This window comes from Lycorma delicatula, chromosome 10 (genome assembly GCF_047948215.1).
Source record: "Lycorma delicatula isolate Av1 chromosome 10, ASM4794821v1, whole genome shotgun sequence".
Lineage (NCBI taxonomy): Eukaryota > Metazoa > Arthropoda > Insecta > Hemiptera > Fulgoridae > Lycorma > Lycorma delicatula.
In genome coordinates, this window is record NC_134464.1 from 10,362,634 (window position 1) to 10,390,516 (window position 27,883).

At 29.4% G+C, this 27,883-nt stretch overlaps 1 protein-coding gene across 1 annotated transcript in view; it reads right to left on the minus strand.

Moving 5' to 3' along the window:
• Positions 1-688: 688 nt before the first annotated feature.
• Positions 689-27,883, minus strand: part of LOC142331119 (sortilin-related receptor-like) — a 172,062-nt gene continuing 144,867 nt past the window's right edge. Inside the window, exons 28-33 of the mRNA XM_075376801.1 lie at positions 22,652-22,822; positions 15,424-15,683; positions 13,886-14,163; positions 8,571-8,761; positions 7,018-7,221; positions 689-4,982 (exon numbers count right to left, since the gene is read on the minus strand). Coding sequence (XP_075232916.1) covers positions 4,921-4,982; positions 7,018-7,221; positions 8,571-8,761; positions 13,886-14,163; positions 15,424-15,683; positions 22,652-22,822 — 1,166 coding nt within the window. The 3' untranslated portion in view covers positions 689-4,920. The remainder of the gene's footprint in view (positions 4,983-7,017; positions 7,222-8,570; positions 8,762-13,885; positions 14,164-15,423; positions 15,684-22,651; positions 22,823-27,883) is intronic.

Genomic DNA, 27,883 nt, shown 5'->3' on the forward strand with positions numbered 1-27,883 from the left:
ACCTATCAGGTGCTTTTGTACACACCTTGCAAAATCATAGTAATGGGAGAGCTAGCGGTACAGGTTAACTTGCAACTTCAGTGGTGCTGTAGGTGATAAGGAAGGATTAGGACGCATGGTTTTAACTGACAAGCATCTCAGCTGGATTTTTTCAAGCATAATTTAACTTTAAAGGGTACATCTTTAGCATGATGGGCTGATCTAACAAAAAATCAAGGTTAAGAAAAAGGGGGTAATCTACCCACAGAGGGACTGCAAGATGGATAATCTCATCCAAAGGAATACTTAAAAGATCAATCTATCCTGCTAACAATACTCAGGAGACAGGGTATTTTTATCTACTGGAGTAGCAGTGCATTACTAACTAGCAATTTTAAGTTTATCAGCATAAACATAATGCAAAAAATTGCTTTTCTTCCCAACACTAATCTCCTGAACAGCCACGCTTCCTTAAAGAAAACTTTAAACCATCCCTAGAATTGTACAGTGTGTGAAAGTATCTGACAACAAATTTATGTAGGATTAGAGAATTAACATATTACGGAAATCAGAGCTACCAGCAACTAATACACTTTAATGGAAAAAAAAGAGAATTGAGAAGAAATCAAATGGCAAGAGAACAGCCTCGAGGTAGAGAACTATTAATGAAGATTAAAAGACAAATGAAAGCAGAAAACAAAAAAAAATATTATTCATTTTTTTTTAATCATAAAACTAATTAAAATTGAGAACAATAATAAACAATTAAAATTCATAACACAAAAAATAGCACGGAATGGTAATCATTTAAACCATATTATTTTCTACTATTAACAAAATTAATACATAATATTTATATTCACATAAATTTGTAACCAATAACAAACTAAATATTACATAAATTACAATAGATTTTAATCTAAAAAGAACCGACATCATATGACTTAGTATACACATAAAATATATTTAAAAAAATACTTTCATGTTATTTATTTTATTAAAAATTTCTTGTAATACGTACTACAGAATTACATTTATAAAAATTAAGAAAAACTAATTAAAAAAAAAAACAAACATATTGATTTATATTTTAAATGTAGTATTTATTACTGCTATCAAGGATAGAATGTTTTTAATCAAAGATAGAAAACAAGAGTATTAATACCGCTTAAATATAAAAAACAATTTTTAAAGATACATACACAATTATTTTTTAATCAAAAACAGATTTATAATTTACCAATATTATTTCTTGACCAATTTATTTTGTAAATATGGAATATTATATATACAGTTATTTTATAACACAGACGGATAATCGGATTTTATGTGCATAAAAGAATTATTGTAAACTATTACAACCTTGAATTTATTCCCACAAGGATTTTTAAAGAGAAAGATGACATTAATAAAATGATGTAAAAATTACATATGCTTGGCAGGAATTGTGTCAGAATTAAATTACAATAACAAACATTTTAAAATAAGCTTATTTTTAGATGTTAAGTGGACTATACTTTATTTGCTTATAATTCGAATATAAAATAATGAATGTTAAAAAATTAAGAATGTAAATAATTTTTTTTTTAGATCGGCAAGACTGATTTCTGGACAGATGAAAAGTACTTTATGTAAAAAACAAGTAATGTTAGAGCAGGTTTAAAATAAGAATGCAACGGAAAATTTAATATAGAGATAAAAATAATTGAGAAATGTGTAAGAATAATTCAAATAATGTTTCAGATATTGCAGTACTAACTGGTACAATCTCAACATATTACAGAATGCTGATAGTTGGAGCCTACTAAATTACAAAATGTAATATATTAAATTACAGTAGAGTCCTTGACGATCCAGACCTTCTTACTTTGTCATCACTTGTGTTAAAATTTGGGTTATAAGTATATTGTGGAGAAAATGACCTGGACAGAGGGAAGTATTTTTGATAAATTTTTCCTGCTAGTGCCGATTTGCAATTTTTTGAACCAAATAATGTACTTTTGGATTTAAAATCCAAAAGAATTAAAAAGATAGTAATAATTTAACGAATGAACTGGTTTACTGCTGTACTTTGTTAATCAACTATCAATTTGAAAAAAAACTTTGGTTAAAATCATGAAAATCTGCCTCTAAAATACCTGTTACTCTTACAGTTTTCTCTTCCAGAACATGAAAATAAAGGAAAAATATTCTAAACATTATGCCTAAATCAAAACAGGCTATTCTGAAGAAAATAGTGGAGATCAGGTAAACTAAGTAAGAATATTTTTTATTTAGGAATGAATTATTAAAAGTAGCATCCGACATGATGATGAATATAAATTATAAATATTATTTTAACGATGAGAAATAAATTATATCATTTCAGAATAAAAATATTTAATTAATGAATACGTAAGGGGGTATAAAAAAATTTACATGATACTCAACAAAGGGTAGGTAAATAATATAATTATTATAATTATTTTTCCCATAAAATTGGTTAACATATTAAAAAATCTTAAAAATTTATTCCACCTGAATAATTAATAAAAGATAAATAACAATGTTACATAAAAGAATTAACTCTTTGGAATTATACTATATTAATCTAAGAATCTAAATAAATATAAATTAATTATACTAACAGCGACCGACAAATGTATTGTTAAAATAATAAATAATTACCGTTAAATAATGCTACGTTATAATCGCATATCTTGAATGAGTTAACAATACTAAACTGTATAAATTTTACTAAATATGAAAATAAAATATTAAATAAATATAATAAAAAATACTAAACAAGTCCTCAATATACAGCTAAAAATTTAAACACAATCTTTTAATAATACAAAATTTAATATAAATATCCAACGGATCTATAACTTTATATAATATGTACTAATGTACAGTGTAATCCATAGTTAACCATTTATATTCAATTCTAATATCATATTAACATTACTAATAACAATTACAAAGTATAATAAAAAATTTCAGGTCTGTTGATATCGCAAAGTATTTTAACAACAGATTGCTTCGGAAAAGCAATAACCATGTTTTTTTTAGTCTTGAAGATACCTGTAATTATAGCCATTAAATTTTGCAAAAAATATGAGACTGAAATATTTTAAAAAAGAATCAAGAAATAAAACTATAGGCATACATTTTAATTGAATTACGCACTTCAAAAGCAAGTGATTAAGCATTTTTATCGCGATACAAATTACTCTACAACAGAAAAAATATGAGGTACAGTTAATTTAAAAATTATGCTGGCTTATTGGTCTCAGATTTGATTCTGGTTAAACGAATAATTATCATCGCACCACACATATCTGTTGTCATATAAACAGATATAGAGTTAATACAACAAACAAGAAGTCGATGGTAGTTTATTATATATTTTTGATAATAGAGGGTAATATCTGAAGACAATTTATTTTATCGGGTAGGTTAGTAGGTACATAATTTTACAGCAACATTTGACATACTTAAGAACAATGTAATTCCAAAGTAGCAAGATGGATTTTATTATATAACAACACTTCTGTTTAAACCGAGCTGAAAGTAGAGCGGTTTTTGATACTAGAAAAAATTCTCCAGTCTAGACAATATTTACTCTTATAACTTCATCAAGATGAAGATGATATTACTGTAAATGCAAGTATACATTGATAACTTGAATTACAATGAATGACTATAATTTCAATCATAACAAAAACATAATCGATTGGTATATCCAATTTAAAAGATGGCTAATATTTTTGACAAAAGATGGAAACTATGTGACCAAAGGAAAACTTAATTTTATTTAATCGGTCCAGGAACTTTTATATTACGCATTGTTCATAACTAAAATAAAGATATCCGTAACAAAAAAAAAGTTTATATTCTAAATTTATAAATATTCTAACCTTTCTTTTTCCTGTTTAGCCTCCGGTAACTACCGTTTAGATAATTCTTCAGAGGATGAATGAGGATGATATGTATGAGTGTAAATGAAGTGTAGTCTTGTACATTCTCAGTTCGACCATTCCTGAGATGTGTGGTTAATTGAAACCCAACCACCAAAGAACACCGGTATCCACGATCTAGTATTCAAATCCGTGTAAAAATAACTGGCTTTACTAGGACTTGAACGCTGTAACTCTCGACTCCCAAATCAGCTGATTTTGGAAGACGCGTTAACCACTAGACCAACCCGGCGGGTCAAATTTATAAATATTGAATAGAAATAACTTACGAAAAATAAATGTCTTTACAAGAGTACAACACAACTCTTTAATTAATGCTAATTAAACATTTTCTTTCTTGAAATGATAAATTAGGTCATAATATTAAAAGAAACCAAATAATAATATAAACAATATTTTTCTTATAAACATCAGTACAAAAAATAGTTATTTAATAATAATAATAATAAAAAAAAAAAAAGCTTACACATTAAGTCAAATACGTTTCTATTAAATACTCAAAAGGTGTTGTTGTAAGGTTTATTGTAAAATAATGTTCTACGAAAATTTTCACTAGAACAAAAAATGTTTTTCCTTCCTTTTTTTCCTAAATAATTTACATTTTATCATATATAAATTTAACAACGTTTTCATTATGATGAGAATAAAACACAAAGCTAAAAAAATGTGTATAAAATAGAACTATTCATTTATTTAGCTTTTATTGTATTTTTTAAACCTATAAAAATTATTTAGCAAAACATTTTTTGATAATAAAAAAGCACAAAATACATTTAGTAAAATAAAAAAAAAAAAGTTAAATGTCGTGCGATTTGTAATTTATAAATGTTATCTCAGTTCTATAAAATAAAGTCTCTAAAAAATTAAAAAAAAAGATCAATATTACTAGGAAATAATAATAGAGGAAACATTGTTTGTTTCATAAACATATCACAGCAACAATGAGGCAGCATCTCTAGATGAAATAAAGCCTTCGTTCAGTTTAAGCGATAACCAATGGTTCATCATCAGAAAATCCACGAATTACCGGAGAATCTTCTTCATCTGAAATTATGTAAAGTTACATAAATAATTGTAAAATGAAAGTAATACTATGGGGAATTAAGAAAGTTCTGTACAAGTCGGAGATCAAGGTTAAAAAATCCCCATTATATAATGCCATGTTACTAGGAGATTTATTAGATGAAAGTTGTACGTATACGATAGTATGTTGTATTGTATGCTATTTAAAAAGCAAATGACATTAAGCTTTATAAAGAGATGATTATAATCTATAATGAAATATTGCAAAAACAAAAAAATAGAAAAATGTTAGATTCGCCTTTAAAGGAGTTTTCTCAGTTGTTTCTGGCGGTAAAAAATCAGGTTGCTGAATTTAAATGTCATACATCCATACAAAATAAACGCTTGGGATGCCCAAAAACCGCTATGCCCAATGAAATAGCCACAAAAAAGCACAATGTCATATTAAATGATCGCCGACTGAAGGTACATGAGCTTGCTGACATTGCAAACATCTTGTTAGACTGTCCACTATATTTTGTATCATGCTTTGAGGTATGTAAAAGCAATTCAAATGATGAAGTCAAATCAAGACAACTGCTCATTTTTCAGAGTTGGATGAATTGTATTACACTGAGGGTATTATAAAGTTGAAAAATCACTAGTCAAAATGTATCATATTGCTAGGTGGCTATGTTGAAAAATAATAAAAAATTTCAGTAAAATCTTGTGTTTTCTATGTCAGTCCAAGAAATTTCCAAATAGCCCTCATATGTTTTGCATTGGGGATCTTCAGTGCTTAAAGAGCAAGATGGGCTTGATATATGATATTCAACTATTTCGTAATCAAAGAATCCAGTTATATAAACTACTGTAAGAATAAACAGCTGCCCCTTTACTATTTATTGAATTTTTTCTCTTATTGAATACATCGGTGTTGTTTCAAGATGTTCAAAGAACTCTTATCGTAAGTGTGGGAAACAACTCTGATGTATAAGCACTGCAATACTGCCAAACACAAAAACTGTATAGAAAATTTTACAAAAAATTAGACGGCCATTACTGTTTTAGAGACCTCACAACCCTGATTTTTCAACTCAGATGTATTAAGTAATTCATCTGAGTTTTCTAAGAACCTTTGTATTATTATGGATTTATAAAATGTCTTTGTACAAAATAGAGATCGAGTTTTTCAAAGCTCTTGGAAAGTAAACCACTCTTACTAATCTCACCAAATATATATGCATAAGAAAAAAAACTATCTTCCTTCTTGCTTAATAATATGATCAACAGAATATGAAAAGTTAAAAAGAATGAATAACTCCTCTTTCATTTTTGTTCTTTTAGAAATCATATTTTAGAAAATTTTAATTTGTAGAATTCGAAAACCAGCTACTAAATCACCATTTAATATTTTATGCATCAGAATATTCATTCTTCTGTTGGAATAAACTGAAACATGTCCCTAAAAAGAAGAACCTTCTTACACTGTACAAATTCTTTCATCAGTAGACACAGGGAGATCAGAATGGATTTATGTTGTGTTTTATATTTTGTGGTAAAGTCAAACAAAAACTGATAATGTTAATATAAAAGTATTGGGACAAGGTAATAAATAATGTAAAGCAATATGGAGGATCACAAGTTCTTAAAACACTGATGATTTTCAGGATATGATTTATTTAAAATTAAATATTCCTGGGTTATTTATCCTATGTCCTTAATCATTCAGGGGCAATTTTGTAAAAAAAAAAATACAAAATCCAATGGGATAATAAAATATTACATACAACAGAAAAACATTTTGCACAAATAATACGACACAAAATAATGAACATAGACATTACTTTTCAATAGTTTGAATTAATGAATTTTAAATTTTGAATACGACAAATTACAACATACCCTTAACAGAAGCTATAACATACTTTCAAATACCTACGGAAACGAAATAAAATTTTAAAAGATTTAAATATGCATTGAAACAATATTGTGTTAAAACATAATTTAAGAAAGTATAAAATATATTTAGAAAACTGACATGAAAGAAAAAAGAGTACAAATTGACACTACTTACCAAGTGGGTCACTCTGTGTAAAAGTAGCAGAACCTGAACGTGAATTGTAATGGCTATTAGCGAAATTTGTAAAATTATTCTGCAGTCTACGATGTCTGTAAATGTAAAACAGAAGTGCAGAACCTAATGCTGCCATAATCAGCATTACAGGTATTCCCAATGAAACGACATTTTTGTCTTTCAATATTGAAGATCCCCATGCATCTGCAAAATTTAGAAAAAAAAATTTTTAGTAAACACATTTATTTAAGAAATATCTTTATGGTGCTTTTGTAGCAATTGCTACTTCATCAGCCAAATACGTTAATAAAAATGAATCCAACATTTATAAATTTTAAAATGTAGGGATGTAAATTCCTTCCTTTCTCTTTCGAGTCATTTAATAAAACTGATTATCTGCAGCCTAATTTAACTTAAATAGTATACATTTAATTAAATTTCTTTTCTTTCAGGCTAAATTTAATAATTTAAGTTTAAATAACTTTATCAGTAGTTCTAATCTTTTCAAATACATGCTATACCACCAGTATAATACTACAGTTATAGATATAAATAAAAAATACTTATTAACTGTGGAAGGAGACAGATGCTTCCCTGCTACACTTTTTTTTTTAACTTCTTGATTAATAAACAATCATCTTGTAATATAAGAATTAATAAAAGTAAATATAAATACAAAAAGAAAATATTAACAATTACAAGGTTCTGGATAAGAAAATAAACTGTACCAATACCAAAGTAATCCTTTAATCAGGCATCTTGCTTTATGTGAAGTATGATTTTTAATGATTATTTTTCTTTTTTTTTTGTACTCCTGCAAGCTGATGGTTCAACACCACCTCAATATTCTCAAGATGTACTGTGAAATAAGATAAAAGGTTAAAGGCCAAAACCACATTCAATGAATGAACATCTTTATATATAATACTCAAGTTAAGAATATTGGGTACACTGATCTTCATCCAGCTTTGTTTTTAAATTTATTTATAATCACTAACTGATAGGTTATACATCATTATCTAGATATTTAATGCAGCTAACTTGATACGAGACAATTAGGAAATCACAATCCTAATTCATGTAATGAGTTACAGCTTGTTACTTCTACGGATCACCAGGCCAGTTTGTGTTGTTAGACATGAAAACATAATGGAGAATATTATATGACTACAAGTGACTACCAGTTATATCTTAACTGGTTTGACCAAACCTCAAACTACTAACCCCTACAAAAGGAGGTCGAGCTGACCTCCTTTTCATTATATTATTTTTGTGTTCATATAACATACTTGATGATATAGAAAACATGATATAAAAATAAAACATTATGTGGATGAAGAAAAAATTTTTCAATTGCTGATAGTGTTGTGAAATGCCAAAAGATATACTTAACTATCCTGTACTGCTGTGATTATTTTTACTTTTTGTAAACAGTTCTAGTTTTCTGAAGTTATTTTATTTGAACAGAATGTTTCTGTGAATCTATTTTTCATCTGTTTTTTATTATTAACATTTGATATTCTATTAAGATAAATTAAAACGAATACACATACCTTGAGAAACATCCAAAGAGACTATTTCAGATAAAGCTGATGTATAGTTATTCGATACGAGTTGTAAGGCAAATGAGTGGATACCTGGACTTAAATTATTTAAGAAGAATTGTGAAGCATTTGTCTGATATTTTGTAGCAGTATCTTTATCAACATCTAGCCCGTCAGACACCAGCAGAACATAATGAATCCTGTTAAAAGAAAATACCTTTAGAACATAAAAAACATACAAAGATTCCATGAAATTGTAAGAATCCAAATAGTCTGAGCAAATATATACTGCACATTTAAACAAAATAAATATGAATTTAATATTTTAGAATGCGTAAATGGTTTTTATTTAATTAAAACTATATAGCATCCGGTAAGTAAATATCTGGTAACATCAACATGATAAGACATTTCTAAGTTCTGGTATACTAATTCCTTAATTACAATAGGTATATTATACTGGTAAAAATATCGTTCAAAGGCTGATGTAAACTGTTTTAAAAGGTCATTGAATTAAAGAATTACATAAGTTCTATGGTCTTGAAATCATTCCTTTCAAAAAATAAAAAGCTACATCACAATATATCATGTGATTTTAACTTTTGATAAACATTAACTGATATAAGAAACACCAAAAGACAAACAGATTTTGAACACCACTTCCAGTTTTAACTCCAGGCAATAAATCACCAAATTTAAAAAAATTTTAATAAACAATAGAGTGGCTTAAAAATAAATTACCTATTGTAATCCTTACAATCTAATATAGATTGTATTTAATATGAATGCATATTTTTACAAAATACAAAAAAATTTGACAAAAAAAAAGTATAGCTGCACTCAGATCTGGAGTAACTATTAACTTCCAAAATTTAGAGAACGTGATTTTTGCGTTACTAAATCCAGATTATATTTTTTTCAACAAAATTATTTCAAACATTTCCTTAACTTATGTGGTTAGGGTGAATGTGTTAAATATACATGAAAAGAAAATTCCTTTACAGTAGGAAAAATATTCTATAAATCTTTTTTATTAATATTAATAAGCAAATAAATCTTTTACTTTTACTGTACTGATGGTTCAATATATTTCATTTTTGTGTTCATAAAGAATATTTGATATATAACACATGATAAACAAATATATGTGGATGAAGAAACAATTTTTCAATTGCAGATAGCAATGTGAACATAAAATAATCTCTGTAGGGTGTAGACAAATGCAGTTTAAAACATTACATTACTGTTGGAGAAAATTACAGCCAGAAGCTATTAAAAGAGGAGAAATTTCCATTGTTGAAAGCACATCGTGAAAAGATAACCAAATTAGTAAAATTGTTTCAGAAGTTTTCATTTTTTATTTAAAAGTGAACGAGAAACAAACTACTGCTAGATGATGCTGAAATTAAGAATGTTTACAATTGGTAGGGGGAGAATGCAATAATGATAATGACAAAACAAATGAAGAAGCCGATCCTATTTTATTTAAACAGTTGCTTTAAAAAATGATGTATTCAATTGGCTGAATCATTCAAGTAAAAACACTTTTTCCAACAATTTGGAAGTTTGAATATTCCTTGTTCATAAAAATTTTGAGGATGAGTCATCAACCAATTGCACTACGCTTCTCAATGTATTCATTGTTTTCTAATCGTTCCCCTCCAAGAGAATCTTTCAAGGGAGCAAACAGAAAATAGTCACAGAAGGACAAATCTGGACTATAGGGAGAGTGGGTAAGGGTTCCCAGTGCATTTTTTCCAATTTATCCCTTGTGCGGTTCATGGAGAAGGACAACATCTCTGGTGAGCATACTCTATCTTTTGTTTTGGTAGGGGGCTGTTGTTGACTGTAGCTCCTGGCAATAGTAAGTCACATTCACTGTTCGTTAATTTTAAAGAAAAATCAATGAGTAAATCTCCCCTTGACTCAAAAAAAAATCGTTGCAAGAACTTTTTCGGCTGACAGGTGAGTTTTGGCCTTTACTGGGCAGCGGTCATAATCTTTCCTTCACCACTCCTTACTCACCATTTTTGATTGTAATGATAGACCCATGTCTCATCACATGTGACAATGCATCTCAAAAAATCATCCCCTTCTTGCCAAAATCGATTCAGAAGTCTCGCACAGAACTCCAACCTGACTTGTTTTTGATTTTCAGTCAACAACCTCACAATCCATCAAGCACTAATTTTTCTAAAGTCAAGATGATTAGTGATAATGGATTGAGCTCTCCCACAACTAACACCCACTTCTGACATGATTTCTTCAACAATATACTGATCACCTTTGATAAGCTCTTAAAAGGCATGGATGTTGTCAGCTGTGAGACTTGATCTCGGGCGTCAATCATGAGTTTCGTTCTTTACATTTTCTCGCCTGCCCTTAAATTGTCTGGCCCACATATACACTCAGTTCTGGGACAGTGTAGCATTCCCAAACTGTACCTTTGAACAAGTTAAAATTTCTTTGGATTTAATACCTTCATTAGTTAAAAACTTTATTCTTTGTGCAACAGATGACAAACCTCTTACTCACTCATGGCAGTACTGACAGAACAAAGCAGAGGAACTAACTAAGCTCCTCCTAAATACTGAAAATATTTCTAATACAAAACATAAAGATATTTTTATATTTCATACATCATCATTAAAATACACACGTATAATCGTTTGACAAGACTATTCTTTATTCGTTATATTGGTCACTACAAGGTTAAAAATACAATTATATTACAGCTTAAAGCAAGTTTTTATATGTTTTTAACGTTAGAAAATTATATAACACTGAACTGCAACATAATTCAGTTAACATCATTCATTTTATTAAAAATACATAAATAAGTATGTTTAACAGTCTGAATAAAATTTAAGAAATTTTGGTTAAGAAAATTAATGCGGTGGCAGTTGGTAGACAGAATGGTCTATTTGACTGAATGAAGCATGAGATGGAAAAGTGGTGGCCATTAGAAAATGAAAATGTGTTAACAGAGTAATTAGTCAGTACATCATGCTACATGTTTTCTCATGTGCACTTACAGTATGAATACAGTTGTATAGTTGTATTTTTAATCAGAAAAATTCAAAATTATATCTGATTTGGCATATTCTGTATTCATAAATAAATTTGTGCTTTTTTGATTTAAAATTGTGTTGACTATTACAGAACAACCGTTAATAAATGCTAAAGCATACAGCACAAAGTAAAATTTAATGTTTAAATTCAGTGTAGTGTTATTTTTCTTTAATTACAATTTTAAGTAGTATAAATTGTTACTGCCAAAATTAAATGCCAACTGCTCCAAGCAAAGCTACAGATGGATAGCCCTGAATAGTTGACTGTTACTTCAAAAGACAGATACTTCAAAATATTTTAACTCTGCAATAGTTGTAATACTTTAAATGATCTAAGTAATAATGACAAAACTAAATCAAATAAAATAAAATCAAATACTAGGTACCAGTATCTCTAATAATGGTCTACTGGCACGGGTAAATATTTTTAAGTTAAATGGCTTCTCTTAAATGTGTAAGGCTAATAATTAATTTTAAGACAGATTGATATTAAACTAAAAACAGTTATAATAATTACACTAGTAGTTAATGAAATATACAGTTCTAGAGGTTGAGCGGTTCTATAAGCTCAATAAATAGTAAAAAAAGACAACTATTTATATAAATGCTGTTGCGAGATTTGTTAGGCTTTCAAGGCTTAACTGAGAAGTAACGATTTATTTAGCAGTTAAGTAAAGTAATGTTTAGCTAACTCATTGAAACCGGCCATTCCACAAATATAGTTTTTTCTAGTAACATTGGGTATGGTAATATTTGGAAACAATAAATTTTTATTATGGCATTTAGTTATGAAGGAACATTACATAGGTGAATAGGATGCGTTTGAAATTAAAGGGTTAAACAAAATGATGAAAGTGTACAGATGTACAACAGCTGTTTTCAGGCAGTTCAATAACTGTAAGAATAATATAATTCCATTAGTTCCAGCTATTCAAGTTTAGTTGCAGAATTCTGAAGAAATGTTAATTAGTGAACAAAAAGTCTAAATAAAGGAATATAACACTTGAACATAAGACAACCTAAGAGCTGCGATGCTATGTAGCCCCAATGGGATGTCTATTGTTGTTTAGTTCACTCGGCTTGCTGGATACCAGCGTTACAAGTTTCTTCATACGGATTTACATATGGATTCTCATAAAACTCAAGCGGAATAAGCATCAAATGATGTTGATTAAGTTAAGTAAGTTGAATTTTAAATCTTAAAACAAGATATTCTCAATTTAGATTTCTCATTTTAGAATTGAGAATGATATCTCAATTTAGAATTCTCTTATTTAGATTTCTCAATATGATTAGGAGTATGAATCTTATTTCTACTATATGGATAAACAAGTACTGGTGACAAACAGAACTAACAAAATTCAACAGCAAGCTAAAAGGATTGATGAGAATGCTGTTAACATCTCATCAAATGATTTCAAATGAATAAAGAATTTCTCCCCTGCTCAAACAGTGGAGAAACCTCAATCAATTAAAACAAACGATAGGGTGACTCAGTTACACAGCTAGGAGATTGGTGAGTTCAGTGACATGATTTATTTCCAGACGTGGCAATAATTTTTGAGGAGCGGTTTGACGAGTAAGGTATTCAGTGATCTGTCCCCAGAAAATACTCAAGAGATAAAGTTATTACACTGTTAATCTGAAACGCCTAATCAATACAAAGAATGTTAGGGGAACTAGCAGAAAACCTTATTTTCATTAATAAATGAAAGGAAAAATTAATAACTCTCACCTGAGCATCACATTTTTATTAAAATTAATATAAAATATGAAGAGTGGGTTTGAATGCTAAATAAAGATATAAATATTATTTTAATTAAAATAATTGTTAAACTAATCAACTTATTTACTTAATAAATCTTATTACTTAATTTACAGTAATAAATACAGAATTTTACTATCTTTTATTAAACTTAAATACAAAGCTTATTTCAGTCTCATAAAATATTTTAAAAAACTAATCTATTAAATTATAACAAAATTTTAACTTTATTTCATTACTTTAAAACTACTAATAAGCAAAAGTAAAAACTTATCTAAGCACTGAGAATAGAGGTAAATAATAGAATGAAAAATACTGCATTAGCACATAATAAAGCACAATATTATTTACTAGACAATCAATTAAGAGTCCAAAATATATTTTTTTAATTTATCTTTATAAAAATATAATATGAAGAAAACAGAATAAAATCAACTATCTTAATACATTCCCTAACAATAAAAAGTTGAAGAAAGAACATAACCTACTTCTTTGATTGTAAACTAGCAGGTAAATCTGGTTCTTTCCAGATGAAAAAGTAATTTCCATTCTTTTCCGGCAATACTTGTAGCTGATGAGGTATTGGTAACTGAATAGCATAATGTTCCACACATGGTCCAGTCTGTGCTCCTTCAACATCTGTCGATACACATATTTTATATTGTCCACCCGGATGCGTTTCCATTCTATGCGTCATGGTTATATTTTTGGTCGGATGAAGTGTAACAGAAGACTCGAAACCTAAATTCATTTCAGTCACGGTAATCTACAAAAAAAATTAAGTAGTTTTAATATGTTTTCCCACCCACAAATATAAAATATATGAAAGCCATAAAATCGTGCTGATGTCATTAGGGTGGTACTTTCTGTGAAGCGGGTTGAGAGATCACGACTCGGTCACAATATGTAAATTTTAATGATCGGTTCATCAGCATCGACTCAAGATTACCATTTACAATCGAGTTATAATTAAACAACTGAACTAACAACACGTGTTGAACGGGTAATGTGAAATAACGCCCAAACATTGTGTTCAATTTTCAATACCTTTGATTTATATAAATATAAAAAGTTATGCCAAAAGGTTATTGAAATAAATTTAAAAAAAAACAACAGTTCGATAATTTTACAAATTTTTACTTAAAATCTAAAACTAGATGGTTATTTGATTCATCATTATCAGTAGTTATCGGAGAAACAGCGTATATATAATAAGCTGATACATAATAAATGAAGAAATAACAACCATAACAATATTAATTGACAAATAAATGAACTTTAAAGTATACAAAATTAGTATTTTTAATAGTGATTTTAAAGATAGTATATATATTTTAAAAATAGTGAGTTAAAATCACTACAACTGTAAAATGCATACATCTTTTGGTAACAGATAGGCAGCAATCAAAATTGAAACCAGATAGTTAACTTAAAAATATCTAAATCAGTGAAATATCTAACTCAGATTGTCCTGATCTTTTCACTTTTAATGCTCATTATTTCAACTGAAATGGCATTAGTTTAGAAATTTAAATGAAAAGTTGTAAACAAATATTTTATTATATTTATTCAAAATTCAAATATTTGCTCGTGACTGTACTGAATCAAATATTTTAAGTGCTACATAACATTACAGAAGTTATTACATTAAGTGCATATACTAGCTTATGTTTTGTTTGTGTATTGTTTTCAGTTTTATATTGATAACAAAAAATAATGTTTGAAAAAACTTAATTTTATGCTAATATATATTTGAACTAGTGCAAGTATATATAGATATAATATTTCATAAAAAGCTTTCATATAATATTTCTATTAAAATTTATTATTATTATTAAATAAATACAATATTTTCAAAGTTATAATGAACAAAATATGTGGTAAAAATAAATGCAGATTTAAACTCACAAATACCAAAGTAGCCTCATTTAAATCACAATTATCAAAACATCCAACATATGGTACATTTTGAAAAAAAAAACAACAAATATTAAACTCTAATACAATAAACTGATTAACAACTTACAATGTACGACACAGCATCCTGCATAACTTTACATGAAGATGACCAACTTATTTCCATCAAAGAAACATTCCATGAGGGTGTGTATACTGTTAAGTTTTTAGGTGCTGCTTTGGTACTAAATTGTGTCATAACAACAAATGGTTCAGATGATAATGGGCCAGGTCCGTATGGACCAACCAGACCGACATCAAATATGTATTCTTCACAAGCAGCCAAATCTTTTACTGTAGTTGATAAATTTGTTGTAGTTAAACCAGGACCTATAAATTAAAATTAATTGATAATATTAAATAAAAGTTTAACAAAAAGGAAAATTTAAACTACAAAAAAATCTGAAATCAAATACCGTATTTATTCGACTACCCCCCACCTCCGAATAAGCCCCGCACCTCGATTTTCTGGACCGAAAATCTAAAAAAAAAAAAAAAAAAATCGAGTATATACCGGTATTTTAAAGTGCAACAGATATGACAAAAAAATACGTAAATACAAAAATATTCAGAAAGTAAAGCATTTAATTCATTCATTTAAATTACAATATTAATATTACATTAATAATTAATTACCGTAAGTACTAGTTTAGTTCACAATCAGTAGGCCAGTAAAACGAAAAGAAAGTATCATGTTGAAAAGGATCATTTCAATACACTTTTTAATATGGGATTTTATTTTTAATTAGTCACTGTCGCTGTCAATGTCTGTAGAAGAGTTACAGGTAGTCTCCACGTCGCTCTGCCAAAGGTGATCGTCTTCACTACCATCTAGTTATTAGATATACCTCATTTTTTTAAACTTTTCCTTACTAATTCCGTGGAAATACCTTCCCAAGCATCTTTTATCCAAACACAAATCTGGGCGTTTGACTCTTCCTGTAGGTGTGAGAAAGAAATTTTCATCAGCCATCCATTTACTGCACAGTTGTTTTAATGCAGATTTGAATGGTTTATTAATGCAGACATCTAGTGGTTGCAATAGAGATGTCAATCTGCCTGGAATTATTACTTTATCTGTCATAGCCTTTTTTAAAATATCTTTCACTTTATCAGTAGTATGCCCCCGACAACTATCCATTACTAGCAAATCGGTATTTTTTTTAAGTAAATCTCTTGATCGCTTTTGCCATACACACCTGATCCAATCTAAAATTATGGTTTCGTCCATCCAACCTGATAATAACTGTGCCCTGATAATAACTTCATTTACCTGTAGGTAGAAAGAGTTTTTCTTTTAAAAACAATATACGGAGGTAATTTTGATCCATCAGAAGTAATGCAAAGCATAACACTACACCTTTGTTTTTCATTACCACCAGTGCGAATTGTAACACTTTTTCACCTTTTTTGTTTACAGTTTTGTCAAATGGCATTTCAAAATATATGGGAGTTTGATCAGCATTTCCTATTTGAGAAGGCAAATAGCCTCTATGTTTTTTAAGATTTATTATATATTTGTGAAAATGTAATATTTTTTGTTCATAAGCGTCTGGAAGTCGTTGAGAAATGGTTGTCTTTCATCTTTAAAATCAACTTTATTCAATGATTTAGCGATTTCACGAGCATATGATTGACACATTTCTGTTGTGACAGCATAATTGCATTTCCTTTTTTCCATAACAGTCATACAATTTTTATTTCTATGTCTGTGTATTTTGGTTTTAGCCTCAAAAAGCCCTTTTATTACCAGTGCCTTTCACACAAGTTGTTTCTTCTTACACCAGTCTCGAATGCGGCTTTCATCTATGTCAAATTTTTTTCCTTCCACACAATTTCCAATTTTTTCAGCCTCTACTATAATGCGCAGTTTTTCATTTACTGTAAAAGATTGTAGACGCTGTCCTTTTGTACTCATTTTAATGCCGTAATTAAAATAAATCACCGTATTAAACTTTACAAGATAAACTAAACAGATAAAATGCACATAACCGTCCACATATACAAACAGTACAATGACTGTGGCGAATAGACAAGACGATGATGGGAAACTGATACCGTAATGTAGTGTCATTAGAACCGGATGCAGCCTATACAGAATGAATCAGTTTTATAAAAATACTGTAACTTCGTTCCTATCGATAATATGAATAGGATGATAATAATTAAGGATGTATTCTGTATAAGCGGCATCCGGTATTGATAAATGAAAGCCTAATGTAACTATATTTATGTGATTGAATTTAGGTACTTCTAAGAAAACATTTACTTTACATAAATTATCCTGGCTAAAGGCTATGTTTCAAGTAAGCCCGCAGCCTTATTTTTTCTCTCCAATTCCAAGAAAAAAGTGCGGGTGGTACTTGAATAAATACAGTAATTACAAATTATGCACAAACATTTTCCATTTTTAATTTGTCTGTTCTGAAGCTTCTCAAATGTTTTAAAAATTACTTTAGTTAATTTTGGTAATTTATTTCCCTTAGGCTTGGCCTCAACAGAATGGTTTTTTCACCTCATTTGCCAAACACATTACAGGAAGCAAGGTTTTTTAAAATAAGGGTCACATTTTAATATTAATATAAAAGTGAGTGACAGAAAAAGTATTACACTAAAATAAAATTATATGTGTGTACTATTTCTCCACAAAGTCATCTTTAACTAAACACAATTTCACATCATTCTTCTAGTTTTATTACTCTATTTTTGTAAAATTTTCCTGCAAGCAAGTGGGAACTGCTAGGTGCAAGGCTGGGAATGTAAGATGAATGTTTCCCAAAAAGATTTCCCAGCAAACTCATTATAATTCTTGAACTATTTTGTTATGTAGAAACAAAATTGTATGTACTGTTTTCTCATGTTTTTTTTTCTGAATAGCATTTCAAAGTCTGCAAAGATTTTCACTATATAAATGGCCATTTACAGTATAGTATTACAAAGAAACGAAAAAACAGTAACTCTTAGTTACCCAAAACTTAGGTACCTATAAGCTTCCTATGTGAATATTCTTGTTTAAGCTTCTTGGATCTCGGAGATGATGAATGCTGTATCATTACATCAATTAATGGTTTGTTTAAACATTAGCGAGTGATATCCAAGTCTCATATTACAATATACGATTACAATATAGTTAGTTAAGCAGTTCATCCTTTCATTCTGGTAATGCTGCAAGAAGACATTTTTCCTTGTTCGTATCTGTCAACATTTTTGGCACTCATCTGACACACAACGTTCTGTAATCCAGTTTTTCATTAAAACTTTACAAATATCTGGATGTGAAACATTAAAAAATTCATTTGATAATTGTAATACTATAAATCATTACTTTTTGCCAGTTTTTGTTTTGTTCGCTTTTCTATAAATTTATTTGTAATCGCAGATGAAGATTGCTACATTCATTATTGTGATAAAAGTTCTACCTTAACAAAACTTATGATACAATTTTCTAATTTTAACTTCGTGCTTAAAATTAGATTTGTAAATATAGCAACTCCGTTATGAATTTCAACAGCAGATTTACTTTTTTTGTTAATAAATTGCTTCCCGCACTAACTTCTCATTTTAGCACTCATTTCAATTAGGTTTTGCACAGTAACACATGACTTTATTATTGTTGAAAAAGATGACTATAGATACTAATAAACATGCTTGCATGTGCTATTTGTTTCAAAAGTATAAATATGTGACGACATTGAAATACCTCTTATTTTGAAAACATATAAGAGTGAATCAAATTTAAATGGTAATTTTGCTATTCTATGCAGCAAGCAGTTCCGAACTGGATGATGAGTTGGGAGGTTAATGTTCGATGTGTTAGAGAGGGGGAACCCACCTGGTTAGCTCCTCCACTCTGTTCTGTCATCGGTACGGCCATGAATGATTAAGAGGTTTTGTCATCTGTTGCACAACGTATAATCATAAAGTTTTTAACTAATGAAGGCATTAAACCCGTAAAAATTTTAACTCATTTAAAGGTACTCAGTTTGGGATGCTACCCCGGCCCTAAACTGAGTGTATATGCAGGCCAGACAATTTAAGGGTGGGTGATGTAAAAAATGAGTCATGATCGACACCCAAGGTCAAGTCTCACAGCTGACAACATCTGTGTCATTTGATAGCTTATCAAAGATGATAGCAGGTTCACTGTTGAAGAAATCGTGTCAGAAGCGGGTATCACAGCTATGGGAGTTCTCAATCCATTATCACTGATCATCTTGGCTAGTGGGAGTAGGAGATCTGTCCTCCTCTCCTTGGTGGACCAGACCGGAGTCCATAGTTGTAATTAACTAGAGGTTTGAACTATAAAGTTGAGTTCACTAAGGGAACTAGGAATAAATTCTGTTGTTGCGAACATTTCTTATTGTGTGTATTTACTGATTGTCTTGTATTATGAGACATTCATTCACAATAGCTCAATTAAAATGTAGAACTAGGCACGGGGTTCGTGCTTCTGTGTACTCGGTTAGCTAGTTCAGAGGGCAGTGAAGTAGAACAGTCATGATGTCCGAAAGAAGTCTACAGCGAAGGCAAAGGCCGAGTCATAATTCACTGATGTAAATATCTATCGAGGCATTTAGATTGGTGGCATCCCAACGAGGCCTGGCTTATTACTATGAGGTGTAAAAAGTTAGAGGGTCAAAAGACAACCTCCGTTAAAGCTCATTAGGGCTAGGAATGGGGGTGGTGGTGTGGTGACCGGAATCGTCACTCTATGAAGACTTCCGAATCGATTTTGGCAAGGGGATGTTTTTTTGAGGCGCATCGTCATATGTGATGAGACATGAGTCCATCATTATAATCTCAAAAATGGTGATTCCGGAGTATAAGGAGTGGTGAAGGAAGGATGAGGGCTGCCCAATGAAGGCCAAAACCAATCTGTCAGCCGGAAACATTCTTGTAATGATTTTACTCAAGGGGAGTTCTACTCATTGATTTTCTCCATAATCAACAAATGGTGAATGCGGCTTACTATTACCAGCTGCTACAGTCAACAAAAGCTGCCTACCAAAACACAAAAGACAGTGTATGCCCATCAGAAATGTCATCCTTCTCCATGACAATGGCAGGCTACACACTGTGATTTTGACAAGGGATAAATTGAAAAAAAAAAATGCAATGGGAAACCCTCACCCACCCACCCTACAGTTCAGATTTGTCTTCCTGTCGCTATTTTTTGTTTGTGCCCTTGAAAGAATTGCTTGGAGGGGAATGATTCGAAAACAATGAAGATGTTGAGAAGCGTGTGATGACTACCAATTGTGATGACTGATCTTCAAGTTCCAAATCATTGGCAAAAGTGTGTTGATCGTGCAGGAGACTATATAGAGAAATGATGAAGTATGCATTGTGTATATTATTAATCAATAAATCTTTAAAAAAAAATTACAGTTTATATTTGATTCACTCTCGTAGTTATGCCTATAGATAGAGATTTAAAAAAATTCTTCATATATATTGAGCTAAAATTCCCTGTGATGTCTATTATGAAATATGATCGTCTGCTTGTGATTAAATATTTGGGACAAATCCCAACTCTACTACATTTTTAATGGATCATAGTCCCAATTTGATGGCAGGGTCGGTTAGCTGACCCAGCAAGACACTACAGATTAATCAACAAGACACTACAGATTATGTATTGAAATTGAAAAAAAAACAAAAAGAACAACAAAAAGATGTTTTTCTGGTCAAATCCTTATTTTACAAATGTTGTTGTTTTGCGTGAATGCATCACATTACTTTTGCCAGAGTTGAATCTTCCTTAATAATTTTTCAGAAAAGTGCAAAAAAAAAAGAGACCGGGTGAGAAACACATATATGATTTTAATTTAATATTTATATTTTTGAGAGCATAAGACCAAACGAACAGTATTTTCAGAGAAAGAATCCCAATATTTTAATCTTCATGTGATTGTATTACATAATAACATTTTATTTACAATCCAAATAAAATCCAAATTTAAATTCAATTTCTTTTTTCAGTGAAAAGTTCTAAAGAAATTCAAAAAGAAAAAAGAAAGTAATGAGTTACTTAAATTAAATACTTCTTTTATTTACTGATTTTATAAAGGAATCATCAGAAGGCTCAATTACGTTTTTGTATTTTTTAACTGGTGTTTCTGAGCTTGAGGGAGGATTTTGGTGAAATTTTATAGCTAGATTACTTTCTGATATAAACACATTTTGAATAAGTTAGTCAAATGGGTTTTATTAAAATTTGAATCCAGTAATAGAATTCAAAGTCAAACATTTTTGCTGGGCTTCAAATTAATAATTAATTAAATCTGTACAAAGATAAAAATGGATGGCATTTTTATTTTTATATGATTAGTTATGGCCATTATCATCTGGTGATCTGCATGGTGGCAGGTCCTGTATGTCATCACTGTCTCCATACATTTCTGTGTCCCAAGCCTTCTTTTTAGTCCCATTGTAAATATAATACATATAAATATTCATGGAACTGTAGGAAGCGCTGCAGGACCAGTAAATTTAAAGACTATGAACAATCTGCTTTTCAAGCTGCTACCTCAAGAGAGAAATATTAAGTAAAATTTCTAAAACAGCTTCCGATTTGAAGGACTCATCTTTCACTATTCTAGCTAAGAAGTGATAGCTTATTAACAAAATGCACGTATTGAAACTTAAGAAAAAGAAATGTATATGAATGCTTTGATTTATTTATTAAAAAAAAAGGGAGGGGGGGGAGCAGAGAGAGAGAGAGAGAGAGAGAGAGAGAGAGAGTGAGAGAGAGAGATAGAGAGAGAGAGAGAGAGAGAGAGCGAGAGAGAGCGAGAGAGAGAGAGAGAGAGAGAGAGAGAGAGAGAGAGAGAGAGAGAGAGAGATAAAGAGAGAGAGAGAGAGAGAGAGAGAGAGAGACAGATTTACATAGAAAAAGGTAGTGTAAGACTGACCATTAATATTTTTTATGCCAACAAACAGATAATAACAGCACAGTAAGCAAACGCATACAGATTTGATTCATGGTGAATGATTTTAAATATAACATTTTGGTGATTTACCAGTTGCTATTCTGTAATTCTAAATCATAAAATATTTATTTATAGACATCATTTTTATCATCTGCCGTTTATCATAAAGCCTACTTTCCATTCATATGTATTAATAAGAAATATAGATAGATAAATTAAAAGAAAATACGTTATAATACCATGTTGCAAATTACAATAAAAAATGTATGCCATCCATTTAATATTCTTCCTCTGATACTTTTCCTTAATTATCACTACAATAAAGATAGGTTAATACACTCAAGGTAAAATTAAAATAATAATTACCAGAAAATAAGTCTTTAAAATTAACATTATAATAAACTCCATATTTCCATTGTACATCTTTTTTATTAAAATTACTTGGTAGTACTGGAGGATTCCAGGCAAGTTTAACCCAAGTGCCATGGTCTTTTAGTAGTTGTAATTGAAGTCCAGGAACTGTAGGTAACTGCTCACCTACAAAAAATATTTTCAATTAAAAATATAACTATATATTTGTATATATTAATTTAGTAAAATCATAAAATCAATTCTTCCTTTATTGTTGTTCATATCTTACCTCATCGTCAGTTGACTAAAAACTTTAAAATTACACATTAAAAATTAAAATTATTGCATAATAGTGTAAAACATGCAGTCAAAAATTAAAATTAAATATTAAACATTCCTAATAACATAACACTTTTTAAGCCACTACATAAAGACTGTACTCTTGAGTACAGTACTGTATGTAATGGCTGGCCACAGGCATGTGACATTTGAAAATATTTTATGTTATTGTATGTTTAATTTTTGAATGCATAATTATCCTAATTTTTAATGTGTAATTTTAAAGTTTTTAATTTAACTTAATTTTAATAATGGTAATCTTCATCTTAATTTAATGTAATCTCAATCTTAATCTTAATTTTTAATGTGTAGTTTTAAAGTTTTTAATAAACTGACGATGAGGGAAAATCCTCAAAAGCGCTTTTGTTGTACAAATGAAGAAGTAATAATAAGGTAAGAAATATTATGAGATTCTGTACTATGGTGAATTGAAAAGATTTACTTTTAGTCTAATTTAATTACATATAACAGAGTATCATAAAGTTCTACTGGGACTTTTATAACCTATACTACTTGTGAAAATAATGGAAAAAGTACATATAATACACATCCTAAAATGTCTCATTTGTGGGTTACGGCTAGTGAAAGATTTCACTCAAATTTCAGCTACCCCGATGAAATGGTCACACTGAACATTTTTTGAGCGTTAATTAAGCAATCGAATTAAAGATTTCTTATGGTTTTTGAACTGAAAAATAGAATAAAATATATCTCATAACTGTATCTGCAGTAACTTTTGAGAAATATGGGGTGAAAACCAATAAATTGGGATAAAAACCAGTTTTTATGATTGATGTTCAATAACTTTGATAAATGGGCATTAAACACATAAAAGAAAAGAAAAAAAAGTAAAGTTAGAATTTAAATTTTATTTAAAACAGTACTTTAGACTAAAGCGCATTATACGTATCAGTTTACAATAAATGTTCAAAGATGAGTCTGCCAGCCATTTTCAAAACATTTCTTGACATGGTTCTGTGCTGGTTTTGTTGCTCTTTTTAGTTCTCTAAGGTTGTCCTTAAGTTGCTCAGCTGCATCCATAAGGTGTATGCTGTATGTTTAAGCCGCATCTATAATTTATTCCTCAAGAGAATGTATATTTGTTTTGTATACAATATTTTTCCTCCATATCCAGATGAAAAAATCTAAATGTATTAGATCAGATGATCTTAATTTTTTTTACTTGACTTTTTTCTGGGTGAAAAACGCTTTGGCGTTATCATCATCCCAACACAATGTATGTTCAAGTTTCAAAAAAACTAAACTTTAGAAATCCAGAATTAAAAATTAAATAAAAATGCCTGGAAAACATGAATATAAAATACAAAACCTAATAGAATAACAAAAATTAAAACAAGGTGGTCTTGATAGCCAGGAATGTCGGCCCCTCCACAACCAATCCATTTCGTAGAGAAATGATGATTTAAATGAGTGGAAACAGCACAGGAGAAATGGAGAAGTGCATCATATCGTGCTGGAAGTATACTTTGTCGCAAGCAGCATAGTCTTAAGTACATTGCTTCGCAAATCCCAACATTAGTAAAATTCATTTTTTCTTTTAAAGTCTTGAAAAATTAGTATTTTATTTTTGTAAATTTTTTTGTGTAGAAATAGCTTACAAAATGGTGCCCGAACCGGGATCTTTTTGGTCAGAAGCTTACAAACCAGCACTAGAGAGGAACATCTTCAAGCAGCCAAGTAATATAAACAGTGGAAACAGCTGATTGTGAAGAAGGCCACACCATATATTGATGCTAAATTGGTATTGAAAATTGCCTTATACCATTTCATGAGGATCTATCTGTCTATGTATGCTCATTGTATAAGTTGTTAACACAATCTCAAGTGAAATTTGCCTCAGCAACAAGAACATACTTGCAGAGTTGTTGATTTGTATTCCACCAGTTGCAGTACTCCAAGCAAAGCAGACTGTCTCCTAGGTGTAGATGTTGAACTGGCTATTTATGATAAGGATAAAACTAAAAGTATCTTTTATTTATTTATTTTACAATTTTATTGTAATTTCCAGATTTAAAAAAAAATTTAACAGCAATATTTATCAGTAAATCTTGTTTTAAAAGAATTTTCACATCACCAAAAAAGAATTTGATTTTTGTTTATTTAGTGTATTTTTTAATAAGTAGTTTCTTACAAATGTAGTAATTTACAGTTTATAAATAAATTCATATTTTTCTAACTTTTCTTTGTTTTACTCAACCTATCTTACGTCTTTTTGTTCAGAATTAAATCAAGTTTTCTGTTTTAAAGTTTTATATGTTTACTACCCATAAATACTCGTGATAAAGTTATTGAAAGTAAGTATTTACTACCCATAATAAAGTTATTGCATGTCTAACATAAAAAACAAAGTTTTACCCAATTTATTGGTTTTCACTCCACATTTCTCAAAACCTGCTGCAGATATGGTTCTGGGACCTATTTATTCGATTTTTCAGATCAAAAACTATAAGAAATAAAAATCCCTAATTCTGATCGTTAATTAATGTCCTAAAATTTCAGTACAACCAGATTCACCAGGACAGCTGAAATCTGTAACCACTATAAATTAGCTGAAATCTGTAACCACTATAAATTAAGACTAAAATAGGCGCATAGGGCTTAATGAAGTTGGTTACTTTGTTTGTATTATATACTTTTTATTTAAAAATGTTGTATTACGTTGATGGATGATTTAAAATGTGAGGTTTAAATGTTTTTATTAAGAGAAGGCTGATTGTGGATAATCACGGGATAATTTGATAAGAATAAATTATTCTTTGATGATTGAATTCTTATCGCACATTCTTGCTAAAAATAAAATTTATCGTAGTATGACATCATGCTCGCAAAGGGAACAAACTTTTCCCAAAGAAAGCGTTATGTTAGTGTGCTACACGCATTCACATAGACTGAGTAATGCTCAGGAATGGTGGTGGGGTTAGACTGGAAGACCATCGATAAGATGAAGTTTATGTTCAGATTCATCGGTGTGAGCTTGAGTGCAGCGACTTTGTTTGGTAAACTGTTCAGGAGATTTGCAATTTATGTTTTATTCTGGATACAGGTATAAGAAATTATTATTAAAGGCTTCTCCGCAAAAATACTTCAATGGATCCATTAAAACAGTACTAATCCGTAGACTATTCAATAAAGAACTATTAAAAATGATACTTGTTAAAATGATAAATTATACTCAAAATTATAACTAGAATTAATTTCTGATTGGCCAATTCCATATTAGTATAAGTACTAATAAGATGATTTGTAAAATTCTGATATGCAAATATCAAAGTTCAAGTAGATAAATGATAAGGGTTCTTACTAGTTTCAAGTAGATTAATAATGGGTGTTCTGAGTCAAACATCTACTAAGCAAAAGAGTTTGTTTTATATGTGTTTATTTTTTTGTGTAGAAATAGAAGCTTACAAAATGGTGCCCGAACTGGGATCGTTTTGGTCAGAAGCTTACAAACCAAAGTGCAATCTTTCACTAGCCGTAACTTGCATTTTAAGACATATGTTTATATGAACTTTTTCAATTATTTTTACGAGTAGAATAGGTTATATCAAAGTCTCAGGAGAACTTAGTGATACACCATATATATATATATATATATATATTTATTATACCAACAATATATATATATTCCAGCTGAAATATGCATTAAACAGAATGACGGCCACACTGAGCAACTGCTTTGAAGAAATGTTAGCAGCTTTATCAAGAAACCATTTTAATATTTAATCATTTTTAGAAAAAAACCCAATATAATTTTTTTCTTAATCTACTTTTTATCCATTTTTTTGTTATTGATAAGTTCTCTATTTGTTTTTATTTACATTATCTTATTCAAACATTGATGAAAATTGTTCTATTTAAAATATTACTTTTCCAATTCAGTTTATGTGTTTTGAACTTCTCAAATTTGTGTTTAATTTTAATAAACGTTATTTATTTCCATTTTCTCAGAATTAAATTCTCTACGAAGTGAACTAGAAATTTTTATTTGTTTATCGGTAGATTAACAGTTATTTTACTTCAAAATTAAAAAAAGTGTACTTTATGACAAAATGTTTTCACGGTATACCCCACTTTTTTAAAAACTTATATGAAATAGAAGTCTGGGATAACTTTTATTCAATTTCTTGGATCAAAACCCACAAGGAAGCATCAAATTTATCAATCAATTTATATCTGTAGAGTTTTAGTACGGATTAATTTCACGGGAGTGAGCAGAAAGCAGGACTAAATATTTTGTGAGCTGAAACCCACTAACAAACTGTTTTCTGACCTATGTTTTATATGAACTTCTTCTTATTTTTGGCTATAGAATAATCTCCTGAGAGATTGCTGTGCAATTTGTAATCATACTGTATATATGAAATTCACATTTGAAATAGACAATAGAATATTAAATTATTTAGATGTCAATATTGAAATAAACAAGGACAACCAAATTGAAATATATCAGTAAATAGAGAACCTACATCTAATAATACAACAATTTACAAAAAAAGTGAAATCACTATTGGAATCTTACAACCAATACGACACAAAAAGTGAAAACATATATGTAACGTATTTATATTCTAATAATATCATTGTAAGCATTACTAAAACTTACAATAAAGAAATATTTAAATCATCATATAAACATACGAGGTGTGGCTATTAAATAACGAGACTAATGCTGCTACAGAAGAAGTGCACATGCACCAAATTTATGTGACCAACAGGTATGTAGCATGAAGCCTTCTCTTTCCATTGTTGCCACTCCAGTTTCTTTAGACATATTAGTCTGGCTGTGGCCTTTGTTTGGATAACATCTTTTTTTTTTGTTTTGCCAAAAAAACGATGTTTTATTACAGCAAAGAATTGTCATGAAAGTTCATTTGAAACTTTGAAAAA